The sequence below is a fragment of the Protopterus annectens genome, chromosome 1.part1, assembly GCF_019279795.1.
Source record: "Protopterus annectens isolate FY-2018-M chromosome 1.part1, PAN1.0, whole genome shotgun sequence".
In the NCBI taxonomy this organism is placed as follows: domain Eukaryota; kingdom Metazoa; phylum Chordata; order Ceratodontiformes; family Protopteridae; genus Protopterus; species Protopterus annectens.
The window spans coordinates 1,240,041,161-1,240,068,877 of record NC_056726.1 but is presented as its reverse complement, the minus strand read 5'-3'; the positions used below and the strand labels follow the sequence as shown (position 1 = coordinate 1,240,068,877).

Below are 27,717 nucleotides of genomic sequence, written 5' to 3'. Positions count from 1 at the left end.
CATTTGAAATGGTCTTTGACCTCCAAAAAGTAGATGCCAAAGAGTAGAGGGTCCAGCACAAAGCCCTGAGGGACTCCACTGGTGACCAGCCTTTTTTGTGGAGATGGCCTGACTGATCCTTACCTCTTGGGTCCTGTTTGTGAGCCAGCTAGCTGTTCAGTATGAAACACCAAAAATGGATCCTAAGCTGAAATAAACCACATAACCAACAAAAAGCTTAAGAACTGGACCACCAGGAAGCACAGCAAAGCACAGAAGAGTTCAGCAAAGTTGCCAGTTGCAAGTTGGATAAATCCAGGCACAAATGCGATACTTGTAATAAAACCAGGTACAGGAACCAGAAGATCGATACTCAAGTTTAATAAAACAGTAAAAACAATTAATTTAAGTGCTTTCGTCCAAGCCAATCAAGAACTTCATCAGAATAGTACAACCCTTAAAACACACTGTTTAAATACTCGTCTTAAAAGCTCTGATGTCATCCAAACTAGTTAAACAGTTAAGTAAAATTAAAGCCAAAGCACTTTGTATGCACATCTAAACTTTAAAATTTGACATTAAAAATATGTAGGCTAAAAACAAATACTGAAAATGTTATTGTACATCTATAGAAAGTGTTGGAAAGACAAATAAATTAAAATTCTGGTTGCTTCAATTTTAAAATGCTATCTATACAAACAGTATCATTCATGCTAGGTAGTTTGTTTGTAGCCATTAAGAGCTCCCACTTTAATTCTAAAGCACTAAGTTTTCGATTCCATGGGCCACCTCTGCAGTCTAAAACAAAAAACAGAATCAAACACCCAGAATTTGAAATGGTGATCAGGGTTGTCCACCACGTTTGCCCAAAGCACTTTTTCCTTTTTGTCTGTAAATGTCATAACTGTTCATAAATCCTCTCTCTCTGTCTTCCCAGTATAGAAAGCTGAGATTGCCAGGCATTTAGCAACATATACAACTCTCATAGAAATACAGTTGTAGTAAATTTTCCTGTTGACCCATTCTTCACTATTAATTGCAAGTTTATCCCCTTCCATGATATATTTACAATATGAACACCTTCCACTTTTAAAAGTGCCTTTGGTAGCACCTTTGTTGTTAAGTGTGTCTCATTGAGTTCTAACAGGTCCTTAAAGTTCCTGTCTCTTCTATAAACAGCTCTTGGTATATGCCCCAAGACAGTGAACAGATCATTATCCACTTTAGCTTTAGAGGCTTGGTGTTTGGGACTTCATTGAGTGTGACTGTATGTGTGGTGTTTGGTGTTTTTTTTCTGAATGCCTTTGGGCTCACTGAGGCATAACTTTGACAATGGTGGTATAGACAATATTTGTTGTTTTAGGAAGATTGCTTTTAAGTTCCACAGCATACATTAGTCTGTGTGAGTGCTGTGTGCTATGTGAAGTGGGTGTTGTGTGAGTGGTTTTGATAACCACAGAGAAAGAACATATGAGTTGGGGGATGACATAATGGTTAAGAATGTTTACCTTGCAAACACAAGGCACAGGGTTTGATTCTCACCTTTGGGAAGCATGAATAGGCTTAAAAAATATACCCGGGATCATTAGCCTAGTAGTTATACAAACCTATGGCAGCCAAAGTAATAAGCAATAAACTTGATTCAAAAATTGTTTGAGATTTGCCCTGGCCAAATTTCTCATTGTCAATATCAGTACTACCTCAGGTCTCCTCAGCAAAGAGGACACTGACTTAGTAGGATTGACCCAGTTAAGAAAGAGTAAGATACTTTTCAAATAAGTGTAGTTATACATTTGGTTTATCTGAGTGGAAATTCAGCCACAAGGAATGGCAGTTATGCAAAAAAAAAAAAAAATCAGTCTGGATTTTCCAAACACATTATTGTCTGTATCTCTTCAGATTGCTTAGATGATGGTGGTAAATCACCCAAGTTTCACTTGTACAAGAAAGGGTAGAAATGGTAACGGCTACTTCACAATAATTGAAGAAGCAACTGACCACAGATAAATAGTGAGTAAAACTGTTTGCGGTTATACATGGTGATAAGCAATAAATCCTGATACATGTCATTCAAAATGAGCGGTAAAAAATGTTTAGACAGCAAGTTTCTGATGTATTTTAGAGCAGACCCATAACAAGCATCTATGATGTTGCTGATTTTCCCAATTTTATGCCTCCTTTATGTAGTGTATGGCATGTGCCATGTGTGTTTTTCCTGGTACGTTGTTGAGGACTCCCATGACCAAGTTACAGAAGACAGTTGCTTTTCATACATTGTTTCCTTCAGTAAATGAATAGTAATGCAAATCCAGTTATTGTGGCAATTGCTGACATTTATTTATTATTTATTGACATTTGGTAATCAGGAAAGTCCGACTGAGTCAAGGGAACCATTTTCAGCGGAGGCCCGGGGAGAAAAGCTCCAGTACATACATTAACAGATGATACAATATAATGATACAATACATTAGATACAAGAAAGATCATAACACTGCTTCAAGCTGCAATCAGATAGTTTAGAGAATACAATATTTCAATGCATCACTTTAAAGGGTATATATCTTACAAGTATGTATTACACAAAGAAGAGGTTAAGACAAAATGTCTGGTAGGGATTAGTGGGGAAATGGATTAAATACTTTATAGGAATAATAATAGAAGAGATGGAGAGGTTTGAGTGAAGTGCAATAGAAAGGAAGAAGGGTATATGTGTTAGTATGTGGTGTTTAGAGAGTTGGGAGTTGAAGTAGGAAGGTTGGTGGGATGTTTAAGGAAAGGTAGTGATGAAGTGGTTGGGGGAGGTGGTGATGGGGTGAGTGTTAAGTTTGACAAGGACAGATCCAAGAGTTGTAGAGGTATATGTACGAGTACTGGTTTTAACATGCCCCTTTTATTGGCTCTTTTTACCTCTGTAACTCTGTCAAGGTCCCCAGCTACTGTGCTGATGAGTGGAGACAGCTGTTGCATATTCCAAGAATTACATCACATCCCATCTGCATGGGATATCATGCCGTTCCCCAAAAGGAAAAATAAAAACAAGCAAGCTACAAAATAACTACTGTGCTGATGCATATTACCTCTTTCCTATCACACGTATTGTTACTGTATGCAAGATCTGCTATAGCTCCTCCATACTGTTGTTCCTGACACTTACAGCAGCGGCAGCCCGTAGACAGCCATTCTAGTATTGGTGGCTACTACTGTCACCGCAGGATCCAGTTAACACCCCCACCTGGGACCTCGTCATTGTCAATTGCACAACTGTAACCAAATTTTGCCTTATAAATGCTCTACACAATGTTGCAATAGATATTTAATTTGGAAATGTACCACAACAATGAGGGCCCCTAGTACATTTAAGCTTGAAATATGTCCTTGTTTTGGCTTTTTACTCATTGCTGTTTGTTGTTCTGACTAATGTCTATCATGAAGGTTACATACAGTGATGTTAACCTATTTAAAAGTGATGCTTGGGAACCATTTACTGCCTGTAATTGCTATGTGTATTGGGGTAGACAAAGCAGACCATGTGTTTTGTTATTCAGTAGCATTGCTCCATGGCTTATGCTAGTGTTAGACACTCCAGCTTGTGGCATGCAGTGTTAAGAAACCACACACTACACAAATAGATAGCTGTTGTTCAGGGTTTGCTTCCTGTGAGCCTTCACTTGCCATCAGTGTATATTTGTGTGTACTACACAGTACTGCAGGCTGGTGATGTCATTGGAATGCTGTTGGAATGGTTCAGTATTCATGTAGATTTAACTGTCTCCTGTCCTCTTGGCATGTGTAGCCATCTGTCATATGCACATAGTGATTGCAGCCTCTGGCATGTTGACCATCAGGAACTAGTAATATAACTGATGGTTACAGGCTATATACGTGTATCTTGATATCTGTAGGCTAAAGTAATTGAAGATGATATAAGTTTTAGGGTACATTATGCTATTTTTCTTAAATGATGCCAGTGTCAGATAAATCCCTGACTACAATCCATAGGGTTGGTTGGGTGTTGGTACAATGGTTAAGGTGTTTACTTCACAGACACAAGGTACAGGATTTGAGTCTCACCTTTCAAAGGGAAAGTTGCTAGCCTTAAAATGGCCCACAAGGTCAGCAAGCCTACTACTTGGCTATGAACCCATGTTCAGTTAATGGCTCAAGTGCTGGATTGTACTGGCAGGGGAGGATGAACAAGTCCATCCTGGGAGAAGGGATGAGGCACAACAGGATGTGCATAACCACAAGCCTTCAGAGAAGGGATAGTATTGCAATGATTGTCCTGGGGCAGGAGTTCTGCTCACCAAGTCACTTTGTGGTGGTAGCCACCATTCGAGAGTGCACAGGAGCATGCATTCACATGGGGAGGACACTGTGAGTCTCCAGGTGATAGAGGTAGCTCATGTTCCACCACTGCAGTAGTGTTGAGGACTTAACTGCTGTTATTTGGCTATCCCATCCCCCTAACTAGTGGTGGAGTCAGGGGCTCAGACAAGTACTGTCATTACCAGGATGCCAGTGAAATGAAATGAATGATTGAAAAAGCTAAGACTGTTCTCTGTTGCATACCACTTTCTCAGAGGCGATCTCTGTCTAACGTACGGCACTACCAAACTTTTTAAGTGTCACTGTTTTGTGTCCTTTGACCCTGATTATAACTGAATTTGTCTCTGATTCTTGAAATATCAAGCTACAAACTATGCAATTATGTTTTTGTTATTGAAAATTCCACACTTCCTGCAAATAAAACAACATTTATTAAAATAGTAAAACACACTTCTGGTGCATCATCAAACAGTTGCCTTTTCAAGAAGAATTGAAAATTGCATAGTGCAAGGTGAACCAATTTATAATAAAAGCTCATACCTCTTAAATCACTGAAAGGCACTTTGCTAAATATAAACTCTCAAGTTAATATCCTGATTCTTCTTCTGTGGGTACAAAGTATTGAACTTTGAAATAAATCCCTGTACAGTAATGTTTCTTTGTGCACAGTGCTGTAAAAGTTTATTACCCTCTCCGGTATTACAAAGCATGGATCTGTCTTAGTATGCCTATTTCTAAAGAATGTCTTTACTATGGGGCTATCCAGATTATTGCTCTGTATATGTAATGTGCCTATTCTGTTGGTTTCTCCCACATATATGTTTTGACATGATCCATATGATAGCATGGACTGCCCTGTTTAGATGTACAGGTGTGTCTTTGTATTATGTAAAAAAGCTGAACATTACTTTCTAATTTTTGCATTGCTATCATACACTCGAATATTTTACAGTGTCAGCAAGAAAAGCTGTCCCACTTCTCTTTTACATGTGTTTACTTTAGCTTCTTTATGACTCTGGTATAAGTGATTAATTCTACAAAGTCTCCCAACTATGATATGCTGCTGGAGATGGAGTGGGGAATGAATGTAGGTAAAAAAAGACATTCATGGCTGTGATTTCTACATTTTTACTCCTTTCTGTAAACTCCATTGGGGCTTAACGTTTAAAGTCTGCCCACCTTCCTTTCCCAAAGCTTTCTTCCTGTGTTATCAGCAAACATTCATGTAGTTTCTTTGTTAGGATTTTTGCAATCACTTTGTGTTTACTTGAGAAATTGGTCTGTAATGCTCTACTTTCATTGCATCACTACCCTCCTTCAGGATCACCACCAACTTGGACTGTTCATTGTCTGTTATTTTCCCAGTTTTGCTTATCTGTTCATATTCTTCCTTTATGGCTATCCATATTGCCTGTCTACCTCACTTGTAGAACTCTACCAGCTATTCACATGGGCTCCCTGTCTTTCTGTCTGTCATTGCCATCACTCCCTCTTTGAGTTCCTCCATGCTTTTTGCATTTAGTCTCTCCCTCTGTATTTCTTCTACCTGTTACCACACTACTCTGTCTGAACTATCCAATGGATTTCCTTTTTCTTCTCCTAATGTCAATATATTTATTGGTAGTATTCCTTAAAGGCTTCTCTAACCCTCCTATCCTCTTTTGTGAATTCTTCCTCTTTTCCCCTAATGCTCGGTACTCCTCTCCCTCTCACCTTTTCCATTTTTATACTTCCTTGCCTGATGTTTCCCCTGTTCCATCCCAGTTATCCACCAGTAGCCCTTGTGTTGTTTCCACTGCAGGTATTACCTTCCCACCAGTGGTTCCCCACTCTTGTCTGTAGTGCTCTCCTTCACTGTTTTTTCTAACCATTTTTGGAACTTCTGCTTTCTTTCCTGATCTTTCTATGTGCAGCTTGCCTGTCTCCACCCAAGCCCACTTTCCTTGTTCCCTGTCTTTCCTTATTGGACCATGCAGAGGTAGCAATGACCATATACATCTATACTGTATTTCCCTTCCACCCTTTCTAGTTTCCTCTTTCCATATTATTCTACCAAGGCTACTGGCTTGAATTATATAGTTTAGGTAAAATGTATACCCCCCCTTTTCAGTGCATCTTACCCTTCATATATCTTTCCATTATATTTTCTGATCATTCTACTTGCAAGCTGTCCATCTCCATCCCAAACCCTTCCCTTGTTCCTCTTTCTTTTTTTTGTCATCGTCACTACTTCATGGTCCACTGAGTACCTCTGCTGTATTTCTCTCCCCTACACCCATTTTAGTTTCCTCTTTCCCTTATGTCTTGTCCAGTATACAGGCTTGCATCAAGCAGTTTCTGGGAAATGTGTAGCCCATTTTTTCATAGTTTCTTTCGTTCAGTTACCACATTTGTCCACTCTGTAATAGCACGTTGCAGTCAAACCCTGAAAATGGTGGTTCCATAACTACTTCTTTCTTCACTTCTTCCATTTTGTATTCAGGTACCACAACACTTTTACCCACCCTACAATAATACATAGCATTCAAACCGTATGAATGGTGTTCCCATAATTATTTTTCTCCATTTCCTCAATTTTTAATTTGGGTAACACAACACTTTTGCCCAATGCTTGAAAGAGAAACTGTACATTTGTATGAAAATAAAGATATTGTTGTATCTTAAGAAAGACTACATAAAGCAGTCTGCTTATATGTCCACCCACCTTACTTTACCCTACAGCTTTCTATCTCAACCATGGTCAGGAATATATATATGAATTCCATTTTGCACTCACAAACTACTTTACTGCCCCTCAAACCCTCATGGCATTTAAAAAATGGATACATCTTTTAAAATGTCTCCATTAGCAGCTAATAAATGCACACAATCATTTTCAGTGGTTCACTCTAAAGCTTTTAAAAATATTGATGTTAGCTTAGCAATCCTATCTGCAAGCAAATTATGTATCTGTTGTTAGAGGCATTAGTTTACACAGTTGTAGACATCGTACAATCTGAAAAAGGTAATGTTTCTGAATGATACAAAGAGAAATGTACACAGAGTATTCTTGGCTACACACTCGTTGTGAATGTCCCCATTGTTCTTGTATACTGGCACTAGAATGTTTATTCTCCAATCATCTGGGGTATGTCTTTCTCTCTATTTCTGGGAATGCTCTCTGGAATCATTTCTCCCTTAACTCTTCCAACATCTCTGTCATATTTGCATAGGTTCATAGGTAGGTACTAGGCTATTGGCCCTAGGGCCTATATAAGCCTAGCCAAAAAAATGTACCCTGGCTTTCGCCACCCAAGAAAATTATTTTCCTGTGCCCTTGTCGAGCAGAGCCACAGAAGGGATCCCTGGGGTGAATTTCCCATTTCCCATCCAATCATCAAGAATTTTCTTGAAGAGTGCTAATGAGGAGCTCTGTTTGACATAGATAGGTAGTCTCTTCCAGAGTATGGGAAGTCTCTGGGACAGGAATCTATCCCTCCAGCATGTTAGTGCAGTGACCTTATCTGAGCCTGTTGCTTTCCATGACTTCATTTTTCTTAGTGCTGTTCTTACTTATTCCAGGGTATGTTCCTCCTCTTTCTTTCTAGGCTGTGTTTGGGGTAGTACAGCTTCTTTGAGATATTTTTTCATTCAGAAGTTGCTGGAATTACTCCTTCCATCTGTCTTTGATGTCCAGTGGACTGGTGAGTACATCCACAAAAATGACAACCCAAGCTCAGGCCCCTGCTTCTTTGCCTCAGTCTCAAATGCTTAAAATGGCAAAAGACCTTATAATGTTTATCAGGGGAAGCCAGGTTACCCCTTCCAAAAGAAAGAGACTTGTCCCCAGTAGTTTTATCTGAACAGGAGTCCAGTGACTCTGATGCATCTGAATATAAAGATATGCAACCCCTCTCTGCTTATGAGGATTCTGATGCAGAGAAATCCATCCCTTTAGCCTCTCCACCCGAGGACATTTCCTTTGGGGAAACCCTACATACTCTTCCCTCCGGTACAGCTCTTTTGAGTGTGTGCTTTTAACTCCCAGTGGGTGTGGCTTAAGCCTTTAAAAAATGAAGTTATCACCTTACAGTTCTAGAAAATACTCACGGAGAGAGGTCAAATATCAATACAGTTGTTTGCCATCACATATGCTTCAAGACAAAATATCCTGGTAACTTGTAAGTAACATGGTTTTGGAATTATTAATGCAAATATGAACAATCAATATTTGACGCCTAGAGGAGCAGTAGAAGTTAACTGCAGAAGATGCCTGGAGGAGCACTCGGGTGTAATGAGTTTCCAGTGGGAATGTCAGGACTATCCTCAGTCAAAAAAGAGATTCAGGGAATTCTTAGATCTACAACAGCACAGACCTCTAGCCATTTCTCCTGTCCTGTATGTTGTGGATGATGTTTTTATGGAATCCAGTCTGACACCTGACACCCTCCCTCCTGCTCCCAGGAAATCTGACCGGTACTATAGAGTCCCTGACTTTCACAAATTTATTTTCTAAAATACTCTCAAGAACCTAAAGGAATCAAAGCAACTTCAGCTAAGAATCCCACCCCCTCAGTTAGGGATTCCAGAGCATTAGACAGATGGGGTAAAAAGTATACACCTCTGCTACTCTTGCTATTAGAGCATTAAATTGTCAGTTCCATATGCTGAAATATCAGCAACATGCCATGGAACTCCTCAAACAAAAAATATCTTCTTTCCCTGATTGTGCAGAAAATAGAGTTACAAGAGTTAATGCATTCTGCAAGTCAAGTAACTAAGCACACCATACAATGTGGTTTTGATGCCCTAGAAGCATTTTGCAGGGCAGCAGTCACTGGTTCTGTACTTACAAGACATTCTTGGCTTAAGGAACAGACCTTGCCACACCATGTCAAATCCAAATTATTAGACGCATCCTTGCACAAAGGCAACTTATTTGGCACCAAGGTAGAAGCGGTTCTAAAAAAGAAAGAATGAAGAAAAAGCTAAATCTATGCAGTTAAAGACTTCTTACAGGTCCAGCCACCCAGGTTCAGTAGGCATTGTCCCTCCAAGCACTGGTCCTTTCCTGCCCTCCCAGGTCAGCTCAGCCCAGACCCAGGGGAAGCAGGCCCCCCAGACAACAGCCCCAGGGAATGCAGAGATCTAAACAATGGAGTTCATCCTCTTCAAAAGCAGGGAGTGCAAAGCCACCCCCTTATGGTAAGAGCTAATAGTGACTTTACACTTCCACCCCCTCCCTCTGCCTACCTGCACTTGCCCCTAGGAGGAAAACTCTCCTTCCATGCAAGCAACTGAGCCACCATTGCCAATGACCTCTGGGACCTCAACATAGTGTCCCAGGGATACATATTTTATTTTCACACTCTGCCAATCCCAAAAGGGTTCCCAGATCTTCCCCCAAACCAGTGGGCAGAGGCCAAACAGCAAGTTCTTTCCCTCCTGTCTATGAGGGCAATAGAGCATGTTCCTGCAGGACAGATAGGCCATGGTTTCTACTGCAAACTCTTCCTGGTACCCAAAAAAGAGGGCACATGGCGCCCCATCCTCAGCCTATCCATTCTAAACACCTTTCTGGTAATACCAAAATTCAAAACGCTCAACCTCAAGCAGCTTCTTCCTATGCTTGGTTAGCCACCTTAGACCTAAAAGAGGCCAACCTACACATCCCAATCAGGGTATCATGCAGGAATTACCTCTGTTTCAGAGCAGGATCACTGCACTTTCAGTTCTCTGCACTTCCCTTTGGGTTATCCACTGCTCCCAGAGTTTTCACAAAATGTCTGGCTCCCGCCATTGCTTTTTGTAGACAAGAAATATTCATATTTACCCATATTTAGATGACTGCCTGATTCACGCAGACAGTCAGGAAAAGCTGCTAAAGCACCTGACCTTTGTAAAGGCCCTACTGACCTCCCTGGGGTATACTATCAACGAAAATAAATCAAAACTAGTACCCACACAAAAAATTGTATTCCTGGGAGCAAGCCTGGACACAGTATTCCAGATGGCATTCCTTGCGCCAGAAAAACAAACCTACCTGACAGCCTACTTCTGTCAACTAGCCACCAGTACCCAGTTATCCGCAAGGAAAATCCTGCAAGCTCTAGGGTTCATGGCATCTTGCATTGTACTCATTCCATATGCCAGACTGCATATGAGGAAACTGCAATGGCACCTAAAATGCCTTTGGTGTCAGCACTCTCAAGACCTGGAAACTCTTATACCAGTGACACCTTATCTAAGGAAAGATTTTCTTTAATGGGCAGCAGCATGCTGCCACAACAAGGGACATATCTTCTCACTACGCCACGCTGCCCAGGCCTTCACTACAGATGCATCAGACTATGCCTGGGATGCACACCTGGATGGCAGATGCATTCAGGGCCAATGGAGCCCAAATCAAATACATCTGCACATCAACCAAAAGAGATGTTAGCTGTTCAGCACGTCCTGACAGCTTTCAGACCCCTACTCACCCTGGGGGCCTCTACTAATCAAAACAGACAACACCACAGTGATGTGCTACATCAACAAGCAGGGAGGGACTCATTCTTATCCTCTGTGTAGGTTCGCCGTGACCCTTTGGCACATGGCCTCAGCCATGCAACTTCACTGGTTAGCACAATTCCTGCCAGGCTCTCTAAACTCTCTGGCAGACAACCTAAGCAGAAACCTGCTAGACCAAAGAACCTTCACCCTTGTAACCCAGAAATGGGGCACCCCGTAGGTAGATCTCTTTGCCTCCCACTCCAATCATCAGCTCAGCAGATACTGCACCAGAGAACCTCACAGCAGGGCCTAGAAAGTGGATGCTCTGTCCTTCCAGTGGGTAAATCTCTCAGTCTATGCATTTCCTCCTCTACCACTCATTTCAAGGGTACTGCTCAAAATAAGGGAGGAAAAACTGAGGACAGTCTTGATTGCCCCAGACTGGCCACAATAGTACTGGTACCCACTGCTATGCAGTCTGTCACCCCTGCCACCATGGCACCTACCAAAGATCCCAACACTCCTGACCCAGAGAAATGGAGAATTCATGCATCCCCAATTGCAGACCCTCAATCTGGCAGCCTGGCTTATTCCCTGACCTCTCCTCAAGCTGCCAGTTTAAGCAAACAAGTTCTAGATGTTATAAGTGAGGCCAGATGCCCCAGCACTAGAAAGTCTTATGCTGACAAGTGGAAAAGGTTTTGCACCTGGATACAGTCTAAGGGAGCCAGAATGGCACAGCCCTCCCTACCTCTCAGTGTGGATTACCTGGCAGACCTACTACACAAGGGTCTATCCTTCTCTTCTATTAAAATTCATGCCTCTGTCATCTCTGCTCATTTCAGCACAGAGCCGCCTCTTTTCTCACACCCTCTCATCAAACAGTTCCTAACAGGGGCTAACAACTTGAGGCCACCCAGAAGAGCTGCTACCCCAGCTTGGGACCTAAATTTTATGTTGGAAAAGCTCACCTTGCCCCACTTTGAACCTGCAGCTTCAGCAGAGTTAAAATTTCTCTCTTAGAAGACAGCCTTGCTTCTGGCCATCACTTCAACTAGAAGAGTATCAGAGCTACAAGCACTTATGGCTGTAGAGCCATTCATCATTTTCCATGTTGACAGGGTCTCCCTCAGGACTAACCTATCCTTCATGCCAAAAGTAGTGTCCAGTGTGGCTCTTAACCAATCCATTCATTTGCCCACCTTTTTCCCTAACCCACAAAACAAGGGGGAAAGGATTCTGCACTCTCTAGATGTGCACAAACAGCTCAGATTCTACCTAGACAGGACTAAATCTTTCAGAAAGACTGATCAATTGCTAGTTAGCTTCGCTGCAGGAGCAGAGGGCAAAGCCATATCCAAACAAACAATTTCCAAATGGATAGCACATTGCATCCATTTCTGCTACAAACAGCACAGAAAACCTTCCTCCAAGGAGGCCAGGACACATTCTACCAGAGCAACCCCCACCTCTGCAGCTTTCCTCAGAGGGGTCCCCACCAGGGACATCCTGGAGGCTACAACACGGACTTCTGTTCATACCTTCACCAAGCATTACCACTTGTCTATCCTCTCCAAATCCAGGGCAGACTTTGCCCCTGCAGTCTTGCAGGGCATCCTAGCCATCCCCCAGTCTTCTTGACTGCCTCCACCCTTTTCTTCAGCTTTGGGAATCAACCCAAATGTGATGACTGCAACAGTGAAACATGAAGAACATAGTACAGTTGTGTACATTTAGTATAAATGTAGATTTACGAGTGTATTCACTGTTGCAGTACTGGTTTCCCTCCCTCCATTCTCTCTCTCTCTCTCTGTCTGTCTCTCTCTCTCTCTCTCTCTCTCTCTCTCTCTCTCTCTCTCTCCTTACAAGGAATTTGTTTGGTATTTACTTTCTACTGGTGGTGTTCTTCCACCATAACCTAGCTCCTTACTGGGGGCTCCTGACAGGGCAAAAACAAACTTATGTAATGGCATCGGCTGCCTGTTTTTATACCACTGACGTCAGTCCTGGAATGACAGTAACTGATGCAGGAATACTAAGCCTCTGGTATTCGGGCCGACTGAGGGCTACCCTGGCAGGGATAACCCAAATGTGATGACTGCAACAGTGAATACACTCGAACATCTGCATTTATGGTAAGTGTACACAATTGTGCTATTCAGGTCCGACTACATCTTGGGTTACCACCCCAGCAAATGAACTCTTTGATTTAGGTTCCTGCTGGGCTTGGAAGGAGCTGGATACCCTCAAACCGCTGGATACCCTCAAACCTATCATGAAAAGACCCGACAAATTTTTAGCCCCTCCAAAAGACAGAGGCCACTGGAGCAAAGGAGTCCTGGTTGATGCTTTGGTGGTAGCGAGAGCCACCAAGAAAGAGCAGGCAGAACAGGGTTCTTCTGTCCATCCACCAAACAGGGAGTCTAGGGCATTGGACAGATTCAGAAAGCAAGTCTTTGCTTCAGCGACCTTTGCCTTGAGGTGTCTCAGTTACCTGGCATGCTTCACAAGACTTCATAGAAATCTGACCAAAGAGCTTTCAAATACTCCAAGTCCATGTCCACAGAGGATTTCAAAAGAACATCCTCACAGCTAGCCACACTTTTGTCTATCACAAATGCTTCAATGAGGTTGATTTCTCACACAGCTGAAGGTACCACATGAGTGGCTGGTTAAGGCATTGCCATAAGGAGTCATGCCTGGATGTGGCTATGCAACTTTGAGGAGCCCTTTAAGATGTCCTTCATCAATGCCCCATTTGATGGCACATTCTTATTCAGGCAATCAGTAAGAGATGCTTACCCGCAGAAAACAAGATGGAAAGACCATGTCTGCAGTGGGAATTAAGTTTTCTACTCATCAACGGACCTTTTCCAGGAATCCGAGAGGTGGTAAGAAAATATGGTTCTGAAAATCTCTGGGACCTTTCCAAGATCCATGCAGGAACAATTCTTCCAAAGGCAGAGGAGGAAATTCTAATGGAAGACATCACTTTAGAGGAGGAAGAGGCCTGCAGAACCACTGGTTCTTGGTTTGCTTTTCAGGCAGACCTTTTAACATTCCTGAAGTGCTGCCCGACTGTCCAGTTCTGGAAGCAGTCAGGGGCCAGTTATCCCTGCACACAGAAGCCTGGGCAAATATAACAAAAGATACCTGGATGCTAAAAATCTTATCCAGAGGTTATTTCATTCTATTTTACCAACTCTCTCTTCGCAAAAAGAATACGATCCCAACATTGCAACTTCCTCTGACTGAGTAGATCACAAGAAATTCAATTGCTGCTACAAATGAGTCATCCAAGAGGTCCCACCAGACCAAACTGGATTTGGTACTTACGGTTCTTTTGAGTGCCCAAGAAAACAGGGGATCTCAGACCAATTTTGGATCTAAGCAATATGAATTAATATGTGAAGAAGTCAAAGTTCCGAATGGTCATGGCACATTCCATCCTACCTTTTCTTCACATGGATGGCTGGATGTGCTTGATAGATCTTCAGGATGCGTACTATCACATCAAAATAGACACTTGCAAAGACACTTACACTTTCAACTGGGAGCCAATCAATACCAATTCAGAGCCCTGCCCTTTGGACTCATGACAGCCCCCAGGGTGTTTGCCAAATGTATGGCAGTCATAGCTGCTCAGCTGCTCATCTGGAACTCAGAGTATTCTGACTGTTTCCATATCTGGACAACTGTCTCCTCACTGCCCCTCCCCCCTAAGCATCTCCTTCTACATTCCAGAGACTATTTGTTCCAGATTTGCCAGTCACTGAGGATAACAATAAATTATGCCAAATCAAATTGAACACCAGTCCAGAGCCTAGAGTTCGTTGGTACACTTCTGGATAAAACAACAGGTAGCTACTGCCTCATCATATATCCATTATCAGGAATCCTGTTCATTTACTTTTTTCCCATACATTTCCTACAGCAAGATCAGTCCTTCAAGCACTAGGTTCCATGGCAGCAGCCATTGTATTACTTCCCTTGGCATGTTTTTTCATGCGTGTTCTTCATTAGACTCTAGTGTTCAGTGGTCCATTCTTTATCAACCCCTATCTTTCCAATCAGTTGGAGTCCAATTTGCAAACTACACATTTACTGGTGGTTTCAGTCAGATGACATTTACCTAGGTCGACTCTGTGTTTTACTGCCTCCAATGGCCACACTGACCACAGACACTTCCCAATTGAGAGGGGGGAATTTTTTGGGAAGGAAGAAAGGTCTAAGGCATGTGGTCCCCCTGAGAGACTAATCTGCATATAATATACTAGAGATGAGAGCAATCCTACGTGCATTGCAAGTATTTCAAAATGCTCCTCTTCTAGAAACTATTGCAGTTCAGACCGACAAGATGTCTGTGGTCTGGTGCTTCAGCAAACAAGGAGAAACTCTATCTTATCCTCTCTGTAGAGAGGCCATAAGAGTGTGAGAATGAGTGATATGTTCAGGCCACTTTCTAACTGCAAAGCACATTCCAGGGAAAACCAATGTGTTAGCAGACAAACTAAACAGATCCATCCTGATGCATCATGAGTGGTCTCTCAATCAATCTGTGGCAGAAAGGATCTTGCATCATTGGGGCCAACCTTGCTATGACCTCTTTGCATCTCCTCACAAGTGCAGCAGTTATTTTGTTCTTATACCCCCTTAGGGAGAGTCACCGAGAGATGCTTTAGTCCATGTCTGGCCCTCTGGTCTTCTTTATGCTTATTCTCCTCTTCCTTTTATTCCCAAATTTCTGCAGAAAGCAAGCTGGCTGAAGAGTTCAGTCATCCTCATTGCCCCCTTCTGGCATCGGCAGGTGTGGCAGGTGTGGTTCCCCTTAATATGGTCTCATCATCATTATGGAGCCAACTACATATCTCATCTCACCCATCTGGGATTCGACACCCCAGTGTCCAGGCCCTCGAACTAACTACATGGTTTCCCTACTTCCAGTAATGGTTACACAGCCCAGGGTCTCTTCTCCTGTAAGGACTATTATTTTGGCTTCACAAAAAGAGTCTACTAAAAGTTTACAAGAGCAAGTGGAAAAAATTCTCCCTTTGCGCTCTGAATGATGAGCTTGACCCAGTCTCTGCTCCAGTTTCTGCAGTACTTCAAGTTGCACAATATTTTTAAAGAAGGCACTAGCTTCTCTACAGTTAAACTTCAGTTAGCAGCTATTTCTAATTTTCAACAGGAGACCGAAAATATTCTTTGGCTTCATCCATATTATGCAAAGCATTGCTAAAGGGCATTTTTCTTCTCAGACCACCAATAAAGGATCCTTCACCTCCCCGGGGTCTCGCAGTTGTGCTACAAGGTCCAGCTCATAAACATTTTGAACCCTCAGTTAAATCTGATTTAAAATTCCTTTCATGGAAATCAGTCTTCTTAACAGTCATTACTTCTGCAAAGAGGATATCTGAACTCCAAGCTGTTTCCTCAAAGATCCCTTGCATCATTTTCCATAAAGACAGGGTTCCCTTATGGACAAACGCTTCTTTTTTACCCAAAGTGGCTTCTGAAAATAACATTAACGAATCCATTAATTTAACAGTCTCCTTTATTCTAAAAATTTGGAAAGAAGAGTACATGCTTCATTTCCTTAATGTACACAGACAATTATGTTTTTTTTCCTTCACTGGACAAAAGAAGTCAGAAAATCAGACCAACATTTTGTCTGTTTTCACCAAAAAGTCTGTGATGCCCAGTTTAAGTCACTCTAGCTAAATGGATTACAGATTGTATTTTGCGGATCTACTCTGAACAAGGCATGACCTTACCCAAACCTTGTAAGGCTCATTCTGCTTCATCTGGGTTTTGGTCAAGAATATCTATCGATGACACTGCAGCCACATGGTCCAATGCTCATACCTTTGTTACTCATTACAAACTGGATATTATTTCTAAAAACAGAGCCTCGTTTGGTTTGGCGGTTCTCCGAAATATCTTTCCATGAGGGACGCCCAAGATCAGTGTAGCTGGGGACTCTGTCCCATGGGTTGAGGAAGAATAAAAGGACATCAGATTTAAAAGTTATGTACTCGCTATAAGTAGGCATCCGTGTTGTCCATTTTCATTCTTCTCAACTTCACTCCCATCCTTCCCCCATCCCTCAGTTTCTGGAGAGCCCTCTTGGATTGTGTTTCGGAACCTACTGTTCTTCCTTTCTCTGTCAGCTTCTCCTGTTTGTCTAGCTATATGGGACTAATGGTAACAAACTTGATCTGAGGTAATGGGGATGGATTAAGGCATTATGGGTAGGAGGAGGAGCTTGAGATTTGGATCCAAAGTCTAGAGTATGTGGCTGAGTCAGATCCGAGGTTCGGATCTAAACCCATGAGTTTAGGAAGAATGGAAATGGACAACACAGATGCCAATCTATGGTGAGTACAATTTAATTTTATGTTTCCCATTCTCTAGTTACAACTTATGAAAACATTTCTATCTTCCCTAATAACTCTTGAATAATTTCCACTAGCCATTTCTTACATTCTTCCTTTATAACAGGTAGGTTGTAAAACATCGGTGTCTCATTTTTACTTCATTACCCTGCATTTTTATCTTGGTTGTTAGTGGCACATGATCTAAAATAGTCAATGGATATATATCAAAGCTTTCAATTAAATTCATGTGTTTTACGAAACATAATTTCTGTCTAGTCTAAACCAGTTATTGTACCTTAGAGAACAGGTAAATGCTCTGAGTTCCTACTACTGAATTCACTTTGTCCATACCAAAAATGGCATACATTATTTCAGAAATCTACCTTGTTTGTTATATTTTCCCTTCTAAGTCTCCCAGATACATCCTCACTGATGCAAATTAAGTTCCAGTCCCCAACTGTATGTAATATTCCCTGCTGAAAGCTGATTATTTATCCCAGAATTTTCTTAAGTTCCATAATAAATTACAGTTCTAGTTGAAATATAAATGCATTCAAATGTAATCCTTCTCCCTTGTCAGTAGCCTCTGACTGCCACAAACCTACCATTATTATCTCTTTTTCCCTCATTTGTCATTATCGGAGCACCTCTGGCAATTAATATTAGTACTCCCCCTTTTCCTTTGTCCGTGATATTCTCCTGAATATCCATCCTGAACTTCTTTCTTTATCAAATTCATATGCTCACTTTTTACAAGTGTCTCCTGTAGCACTGCTGTTTGCACTGTGCATTTCTTAATATAATTCAATACTCTTAATTTTTTCAATACTTGTAAGGCCATTCTTCTCTTTCAGCTGTTCCTGTTAGAGGTCGCCACAGCGGATCATCTGTTTCCATTTCTTCCTGTCCTCTGCATCTTGCTCTGTCACACCAACAACTTGCATGACATCTTTCACCACATCCATAAACCTTATCTTAGGCTTTCCTGTTTTCCTCTTACCTGGCAGCTCCATCCTTAGCATCCTTTTCCCAATATTCCCAGCATCCCTCCTCAGCACATGTCCAAGCCAACACAATCTTGCGCCTCTGGCTTTGTCTTCAAACCATCCAACCTGAGCTGACCATCTAATATACTGATTACTAATCCTGTCCATCCTCGTCATACCCAGTGCAAATCTTAACATCTTTAACTCTGCCACGTCTAGCTCTGACTCCTGCCTTTTTGTCAATGCCATTGTCTCCAACCCATATAACATAGCTGGTCTCACTACCCTCCTGTAGATATTCCCTGTCACTCTTACTGGTACCCGTCTGTCACAAATCACTCCTGACACTCTTCTCCACCCATTCCACCCTGTACTCTCTTCTTCATCTTTCCTCCACACTCACCATTACTCTGAACTGTTGATCTCAAGTATTTAAACTCATCAACCTTCACCAACTCTACTCCTTCCCTCTCATTCACACACATATATTCTGTCGTAGTCCTGCTGACCTTCATTCCTCTCCTCTCTAGGGCATATATCCACCTCTCCAGGGTCTCCTCAACCTGGTCCCTAATCTGACTACAGATCACAATGTCATCTGCAATCGGCATAGTCCACGGGGCCTCCTGTTTCATCTCGTCTGTCAACCTGTCCATCACCATTGCAAATAAGAAAGGACTGAGAGCTGATCCTTGATGTAATCCCACATCCACCTTAAACGCATCTGTCACTCCCACCGCAGACCTCACCAGTGTCACACTACCCTCGTACATATCCTGTACCACTCTTGCATACTTCTCTACCACTCCCAACTTCCTCATACAATACCACAACTCCTGTCTAGGCATTCTGTCATATGCTTTCTCTACCCAGCCATTGAGTATGCACAAGACAGTGCATTTATTTGTGCCGGTCCCAAGTCCAGATAAATGGGGAGGGTTGCATCTGGAAGGCAATCTGGTTTAAAACTTTTGCCAAAATTACATATGCGGACAAAAATACTTGTGAGTCCATTAACATTCCAAAATAATATGGATAGTGTAGCCAATATGATAAGAAGGTGTTATTCCTACATGTTATATGTGGCAGATTTTTTAAATGTCTGCTCACAAGTTTTGTGTTGCATGCACCCACTAATGTTTGGTAGGTTGATCCTTTACACGTTTGTTTCTAGTCATCTCCATTTGAACCTATATCACTTTTTACAATATTTTTTGATGCAATGAAAACCCTCAAACACACACACACACACACACACACACACACACACACACACACACACACACACACACACACACACACACACACATACACACAATCTGTTAACTTAAAGCAAACACATAATTATGTACATTTTCAAGTAATGATCTTCCTGATAGGAAGAATTGTCCCAGATTGACAGCTAAACCCATAGGCATTACCTAACATAACATTCTGGATATTCATGCTAAGGCACATGTTATGTTCCTACTTACACTAATTGCTATCTTTTTTTTGTCTTATCTTTACTCCCCTCTCATATGTAAAAAAAAAACAGCTTGAGTGCTTTCAGAAAACATTAACTTTTAGCCTTAAGAAAATGTGCACTGGCTATCTTTAAATAAAAGTAAATTCAACACAGTTCTGTAAATGCATTGAAGTATTTAGGTACCAAAAAAGATACTACCTCATAGTCACTTCCAATAATATCAAATTGTATTCATTTTTTACTACGTTGCTCACCCTTCTACCTTTTAATTTTAAGTTTCTCTCAGCAAACTATATCCAGATATAGAAATGCAAGAACAAAATGTACAGCTGCCCTCAGCTGCAGACTTCTCAACCTACACTGAACATTTATTTGCTGAAGGAAAACTATATATTACATTCTTAGTGGCCTCTCGTTTTTAAAGCTGACTTGCTTACACAAAAAAAAAACATATTAGATTTAGCCAAGGCATTAATCCAGACATTCACCTATGCAAAACTAAAAGAAAACCTCTCCTATCTCCATATGTTATAATCAGTGCACTTATACATCCCCCCAACAACTTAAGATTGCTGCCTATCAACTTAAACAAGCTTTTCTGTAGCCTTTCTTCTGTTTTTTACATTGTAATGTCTAAACTTCTTAAGACTAAAAAAATAGTACTTGGTCATTTTAAGCCTAGTCAGTTGCCCCATGTGAGAATCAAATCATGCACCTTGTGTCTGTATGTAAACACCTTAACTATTATTCAAATCTCCCACTCCTAAAGGTTATTATACCAAAACCCAGGACTGAAACTGGGACCTTTAGATCTTTAGTCTAACGCTCTCCCAACTGAGCTACTTCAGCTCAGTTATAAAGCCATCACATTTATTCACCAATTTCAGTGTTGCTGATATTTTTCCTGTTCATCTCCATCTCCCAACCCTAGACTTTGGTTCAAGTCCAATGTACTAGAGTCCTGTGCGTTTTTCTGTCTCTGAAGCATTTACTTTTGGAACATTGAAAAAGGTTTCAATAGCAAAGTCTTTCTATGAGTTTACTATCGGAAGAGTGAGAAGCAGAGTCCCCATCTGCTTGACTTTTGCATTTCTTGTGCATAAAATATGTCTGATCCTCCAGCTTCTTCCATTTTGTCCAGCCTTTTATTATTTGAGTGGATGTACTCCAATGTTTTATTTACTTTAATCAGCTCTCAGCACATTTGATTTATTTTTTCCTTTGAATTACTGAAAGCAATCTCTTGTATCAAAGCTGGAGTTTGAACTGTTTTTTTTTTCAATAGCTGCAAGATTCTTCTAAGTCTGTATTTTCTCTTAACCTTTTTCTAGTTGATTTTCTTTCAAGTTTTCTAAATTTCTTTTTGTGAGCATCTGTGCAGTGTACTTACTAGCTAGTAACTGATTTTTTCTAAAACTGGCAAAATTACTGGCCGCTATTTATCAGTTTCTTTTTCACACTGGAAAATAGGAAATTAAGCTGTTGATCAGTGTGCAGCAATCTTGGAACCTCCTTCCATCTGCCTTTGATATGTTGTGGACTGGTGAGAAGATTTTTGCTGGCATCCCTTATAAATATTCTTTATTTCTGTATCTTTGCCTTGCAACCTGACAGAGTTTATTTGTGCCATCTGGTGCGTCATTTTCCTGAAGCTGGTAAAGTGCCACGGATGACTTATTCTTTGCTACTGCAACTGCTTTCTTAGCCAACCTGTCTTTTCTATCTACAACTTTTTCCTGCACTCCTCTCTTTTGCATTCCACCACCAACCTTCCTTATACAGTTCAATAGTCCTTAAACATAGTGTTTTGAAATGCCATTATTCTCCAACTCTTTCTATCCTGAGGTGCTAGAGCTGTAATTCCTTGAACTCTTGGACTTTCACTCTAGTCATATTCAGTGTCTTCAGCCTAGTCTCTGTTGACCTTAGAGCTTTCTCTGACCACTGCCTGCAGCCGATTGTGGCCACCAGCGATTTACTCTGTGGGCCATTTCCCTGGGGATGACTGCAGTCTGATTCTACTCCAGTGCTGTTTCCTTACTTTGAGGAAGTCTACCCAAGTTGCATGTTGGCCAGTCGTGAGATATTATGACTATCTCTCTCTTGTTGAACCATGTGTTGACCACCATCAAGCCATTTACCAGACAAAAGTCTGGCTTAAAGAATGGCTTTTCTTTTACTCCTGTTACCCCTACCCATGTGGACCCAGGCAGTCCTTGTATCCTGTTCTTTCTGTCCTGATATGAGCATTCAGGTCCCCATTTATAAATACCAACTCACGCTGTCCTGCTGTATCTAGCAGGTGCTGCAGCTACTTCCTGAATGTACTCTTTTCCTCACTATCTCAACCCGATGAGAGTCGTATGCTGAAATTATGACTATTTCCCAATCTTTACACTGGAATCTGATTGACAGGATTCTATCACTGATTCTGATGGCATCCCTCGCTGTCCTCCGAAGACTGTCCCTCAACACAATTCCCCACATCATTTCTAGTCTGCCATCCCCTTGAGAAGTAGAATCTGACCACCAACCCAAGTGGCTTTGCTGCACTACCTTTCCATTTTGTCTCCTGGATACACAGAGCATTTTGTGGATCCACAAAGATCCATTTTAGTTGGATTACCTGAATCAGTTCACTACCCTGGTAAACAAGTATTAATAAATGAAATAAACAAATTGACATTGCACTCAGAGTGATTTTAAAGTTGATACCATAGATTTGAACTGCTAGCCTTAATTTCAGCTTTAAGCATTTGTTGTCAACTCCATCTATTGTATTCTAGAGTTTTCATTCATGATACATTATTTTATTTATACTTTATTTACTCCTTTGGATCCTTGTAGGCTCAACTGCTTGTTTGCATGTGCAATCCTGATGCCTTGGTCATAATAATGGTCAGAATTACACAGTATGTAAGTGAAGGTTGTGGGACTCAAACCTAGTGCTGTAGAATTTACCTCCTTGTTTTAACAGATATATTATACTGAGTGTAACCAAACATGGTGCAGATCATTTGCCTTGTTTATTTCCATATATAAGCATTCATAATTCTTTAGTAATGTTAATATATTTTTAGGTTATACTGATTTTTTTAGGTTATTTCTCAGTACAGAATTTTTAAACTCATTTTGGTGATAGAAACCCCAACCAGTGATGGATATTTTTTCTGCTTCTCTTCATAGACCTTCCTTATTTCATTTGCGAGAAAGATCTAATAAAGGAATGTGTTACACTTCAGCACAATTTCACAGGAGAAAACAACTTCAGATGTCCTTTGTGTGAGAAGAATTTCCCAAATCAACTATTGTTCATTACGCATGTTTCAAATGAGCACCAATTTATTCAGAACAATACAGAGATTCAGACTCCTTGGACATCAGAGAATTCCTGTCCAGGTACTTTCAGCAAAAAGGAGTTTATTTTGCCAGAAAATATGTTAGCACTTCATCAGTTATACACTGGCAAGGTGGATTGTGACACAGTCAATACTAAGCCATATTCTTTTATGCAGGAGATTCCAATAACTGGTTATCCTTTTAAATGTACTCACTGTGAAAAATGCTTTAGAACCAAGTCAGAGGTTAATCAGCATGAACAGATCCACTTGGCTGAAAAACCTTTCAAATGTTTTAATTGTGAAAAAGGGTTTAAATGGAAACACCAGCTCTCAGTGCATCAGAGACTTCACACAGGAGAGCAACCTTTTAGATGCAGTGCTTGTGGAATTGGCTTCAGATGGAAGTACCAACTCTCTTCCCACCAAATAATGCATACTGGGATCCGTAGTTTTGAAAATTTTAAGAGTACACGAAGTTTTAAATTAATTGTAAATCATAGAGTTCTCATAAAGCCAAACACACAGAAAAGTCCGTTCATATGTACTGAATGTGGAAAGGGCTTTGTATGGAAGCAGCAGCTTGCAATTCATATGAGGCTTCACACTGGAGAGAAGCCATTTAGATGCAGTAATTGTGGGAAAAGTTTTAGATGGAAATATCAACTCTCATCCCACCTTTTAACCCACATAGAGGAATATTCCTTTCAAAGTACTGAGCGTGGGAATATTTTTAAATATTCTGGGTACAGGGTAAATCCAGAACTGAAATGTTTTAGATGCGCATACTGTGGAAGGAGTTTTGCATGGAAGCAACAACTGTCTATTCATCAGAGGATTCATACAGGTGAGAATCCATTTAAATGTGCTGTGTGTGGAAAGAGTTTCAGATGGAAGTATCAACTTGTATCTCATCAGACAGTTCATATGGATGGTTCCTCTAAAGGAAATGAATATAGAAATAATTTCAGATTTGGGCAGTATAGTTTTGGGCAGCAGTGGATAAATGCAGAAAATAAACATTTTAAGTGTACCTATTGTGAAAAGACTTTTACAGTGAAACAGCAATTGTTAGTTCATCAAAGGATACACACAGATGAGAGGCCTTTTAAGTGTCTTCACTGTGAAGAGTGTTTTAGATGGAGATATCAGCTGTTGTCCCATCAAGTATGCCATACAGGGGTGGGGTCTGATAGCCAATTAGAATATGATAAGGATATTAATTGTAAGGAAGAGGTCACTTGTCAGCAGGGGCTTTGTGAAGAAGAGAAATCTCTTGAATTTAGTGACCAGGAGGAGCATTTTAAACTGAACAGGCATGCTGATGGGCAGACTTTTAATATGTTTCCTCTGAAGTTATCCCAGGAAGACAAGGAGAGATTAGAGTCCATTTCTTTCCCTGCATTAGAAGCCCACCAAAACTCTGAAGTGCCCATGAACAAGAAGCAGTATAGATGCACTGAATGCAATATGACATTTTCCTTGTTATACAGATTAAAACTACATAATCAAATCCACTCGGGAAGAAAGACCTATCCCTACAGTGACTGTACTAAAGGTTTTAATAAGCTGTTCACCTTGAAAAGACACCAGCAAATTCATTCTGGAAAAAGACCATACAGATGTGTTAAATGTGATAGAAGTTACACTAGCCTACTAGAACTTATTGATCATCAGCATACCCACTCATTAGAGCGACCCTATAAGTGTAATGAATGTGAAAAAGGCTATACTAAGCTATCCAATCTTAAACGACATCAGCAAAGTTACTGTAGAGGGAGAATTCATAAGTACAGTGATTATAAAATATACACTTCTGAGCTGTCCAGCCGCAAAAGGACCAAGCAAGCTTACAATGTAGCCGCATATCACTGCAAGGACTGTGGAAAGGGCTTTACTAAACTATTCAGTCTCAGACGACACCAGCAGCTTCACTTCACTGGCAAAAGATATGAGTGTGATCAGTGTGAAAGAAGTTACATTGAGTTGTCTAGCCTCATTAACCACCAACGAGTCCACTCATTAGAGCGACCTTATCAGTGTGATGAATGTGAAAAGAGTTACACCAAACTGTCCAATCTTAAAAGGCACCAGCAAGTTCATGGCAGAGGAAAACTGTACCACTTTAATGACTCTCAGAAGGACTGCAGTGAAGAGCCCAATCTCTCAACACTCCACAAAATTCAGTCTCCAAGACGACTCTATCCTTGCAATGAATGTAACAAGACTTATACTAAGTTGTTTAACTTGAAAAGGCATCAACGCTCTCATTCTGGTGAGCGACCATATCAGTGTAATTATTGTGAGAAGAGTTATACTAGGTTGTCTCCTCTCAAAAAGCATCAACAAGTTCATGTACAGAGATCTGAGCAACAAAACAAGCTAAAGCTGATGTCAAACAATGAGACACAGGGAGAAACCACAGTTGCCCTTAATAAAACACTGTCCCCAGCAACCCAGTGCTTAATATAGGACAATAAGCTAGGTCTAGTTGTGCAGTGGCACCACTGTACAACTGCTAACATCACATAGTGTTCAGACTGCAAAGACGACAGCTTTAGCTTGTATTGTGTTCCATTTTGAAACTCTTTCAATCTGAATTCAGTGGAAAAGAAACACCTTGAGTTTATGTACATTACCGTAAAAGCATTTTTAACACTAACAATGACCTGACGATAAAGATTTTTATGTCTGTTCTTTGATGTTCACTTATGTTTTGAGATTTTTCTATCCTCAAGTTAATCTCTTGGTTTTACCTTCACTGATCTGGTGTCAGAGATTCATACACAAAATGGCAATCTTTTTACATTTAGGGTTGTAACTGCATGTGCACCCATTAAGTTATCCATAGTTGTTTCTGCTCTCCCATTGGGTACCTAATCACTGACCATTCTTTTTTTTTCTTTCTCTCTCCTTTCATAAGTAAAAAAAAAATCACTTATTTCACTCATTTCAAATATTTTTGTTGTGCTTCAACCATAGCTATTGTTTTTTATTTGTTAATTGTCCTCTTCTGTAGCAGACTCTGGGCATTTGAAAATTAATGGATATTGTCTGTAGTTTTGCACACTTTCAAACAGGAAGATGAAATGGTTCTACTGTTCAGTCTTTGTTTTGTTATGGGTGTTTGTATATGTGTGTATGTATAAATATATATATATATATATATATATATATATATATATATATATATATATATATATATACACATACACAAATATATATAGATAGATAAACATATGTATGTACAAGTAGCACTTTGTGGAAACAAAATATTAAACTTTGTGATACAGACTTTGAATTACTTGTTTAAATAATTTCATGAAGTGTTCTAGTCGGAAAAACATTCATTTGAATATGTATCTCTTAAATATGAGTTTGGTTGTAAAACTCCTTTAGAGTCACAACATTTTTAAGTCACACTCCATTATTAGTATTATTGGTAAGGTTTGTTGTTCTTATTGACCAGATTAGCTGCTTTTGGGTTTATGGACTGTTTTCGTGGGAAAACTGAGATTTATACAGGTGGGGGGGGGTGTCGACATCACTATGGATATTTCCTTGCTCTTTTCAATAAGTACAATGGGATCTTTGGCGTCCATCCATTTGACTTACCAGCGTAGTCATATCAGACACCTATTTTAACATCCCATGGCATCTCTGGAGTTTACTGCCCTCTCCCCAGTGCTGCATTGCAATGTTAGTACTGGACCATGAATTCATGTGAGTGGTATACAAATAGTCAGGCATTTTGATCTTCCAGGCATCAAAGATTCAGTATGTAGCTGGTAGAGACATTATCAATATGCTTAACATTCATTCATTTGTTTTCAGTGCCACTTTATCCAGTTCACGGTTGCAGGGAGCCAGAGCATATCTTGGCAAGCAGTGGTATCAAGGCAGGAATCTGATTTTGGATGGAATGCTACTTTATCTCAGGACATGTGCATGTGTGCAAACTCACAAACACACACACACACACACACACACACACACACACACACACACACACACACACACACACACACACACACACACGCCATGTACACTGTGGCCCATTTGGAATATTACCAGTCTACCTACTGACATGTCTTTGAGATGGAAGAAAAAATGTATACCCCGGATAAAACCCATGTAGACACAGACAGGACATGCAAAAGAAGCACTGTGTCAGGAGCCATACATTTTACATATATGTGAACAAGATTAGAAGCCAAGTTGTGAGTTTTTCTTTCTATCTTTCTTCTGACTTTGATATCACCATCCAGTTTTAATCACGCTGATAACGTTTGTCTGTCACATGTGGTAATTTATGTATTGATGCTTGCATATGGCAAGACAGTTTTCCAGCAGCAGAAAATTATTTCTTCACCTACTCCACATACCTGTTATCTTTGTTTTGACATAAAATTGCATTACCTTGTTCTGATGATAATTATTTTGTGTGTGGAGTGCTTTGATGATCACCTGTAAGACCTTGTCTGAACTGCCTTATCAAAATATTTCATTGATCATTCCTCTTACTGGAACAGTGCAGGCAGTTCATTTCATTTTGTACTCACAGATGTTTATTGCTACCCCCCCCCCCCCCCCAATCTGCCTGGCATTTAAAAAATGGTCATATCTCTTCAGCTTTTGCTCCACCTTAAATTTATAACATTTTTAACTGCTCGGTCAAAAACTATTAGAGGTATTGTTTTTAGAATTTTAGTCCTTGGTGTAAGCAAAGTACATACAGTACATATTTTTAGAGGTATTAATCTAGATGT

General features: G+C 40.6%; 1 protein-coding gene across 1 annotated transcript in view; it reads left to right on the top strand.

The window, feature by feature from the left end:
- The window catches only part of LOC122809574 (zinc finger protein 84-like), a 225,570-nt gene extending 199,488 nt beyond the window's left edge, over positions 1 to 26,082 (top strand). The window contains exon 4 of the mRNA XM_044081173.1: positions 22,797 to 26,082. Within this exon, the coding sequence (XP_043937108.1) occupies positions 22,797 to 25,420 (2,624 nt within the window). The 3' untranslated portion in view covers positions 25,421 to 26,082. The remainder of the gene's footprint in view (positions 1 to 22,796) is intronic.
- The last annotated feature ends 1,635 nt before the right edge of the window (positions 26,083 to 27,717 follow it).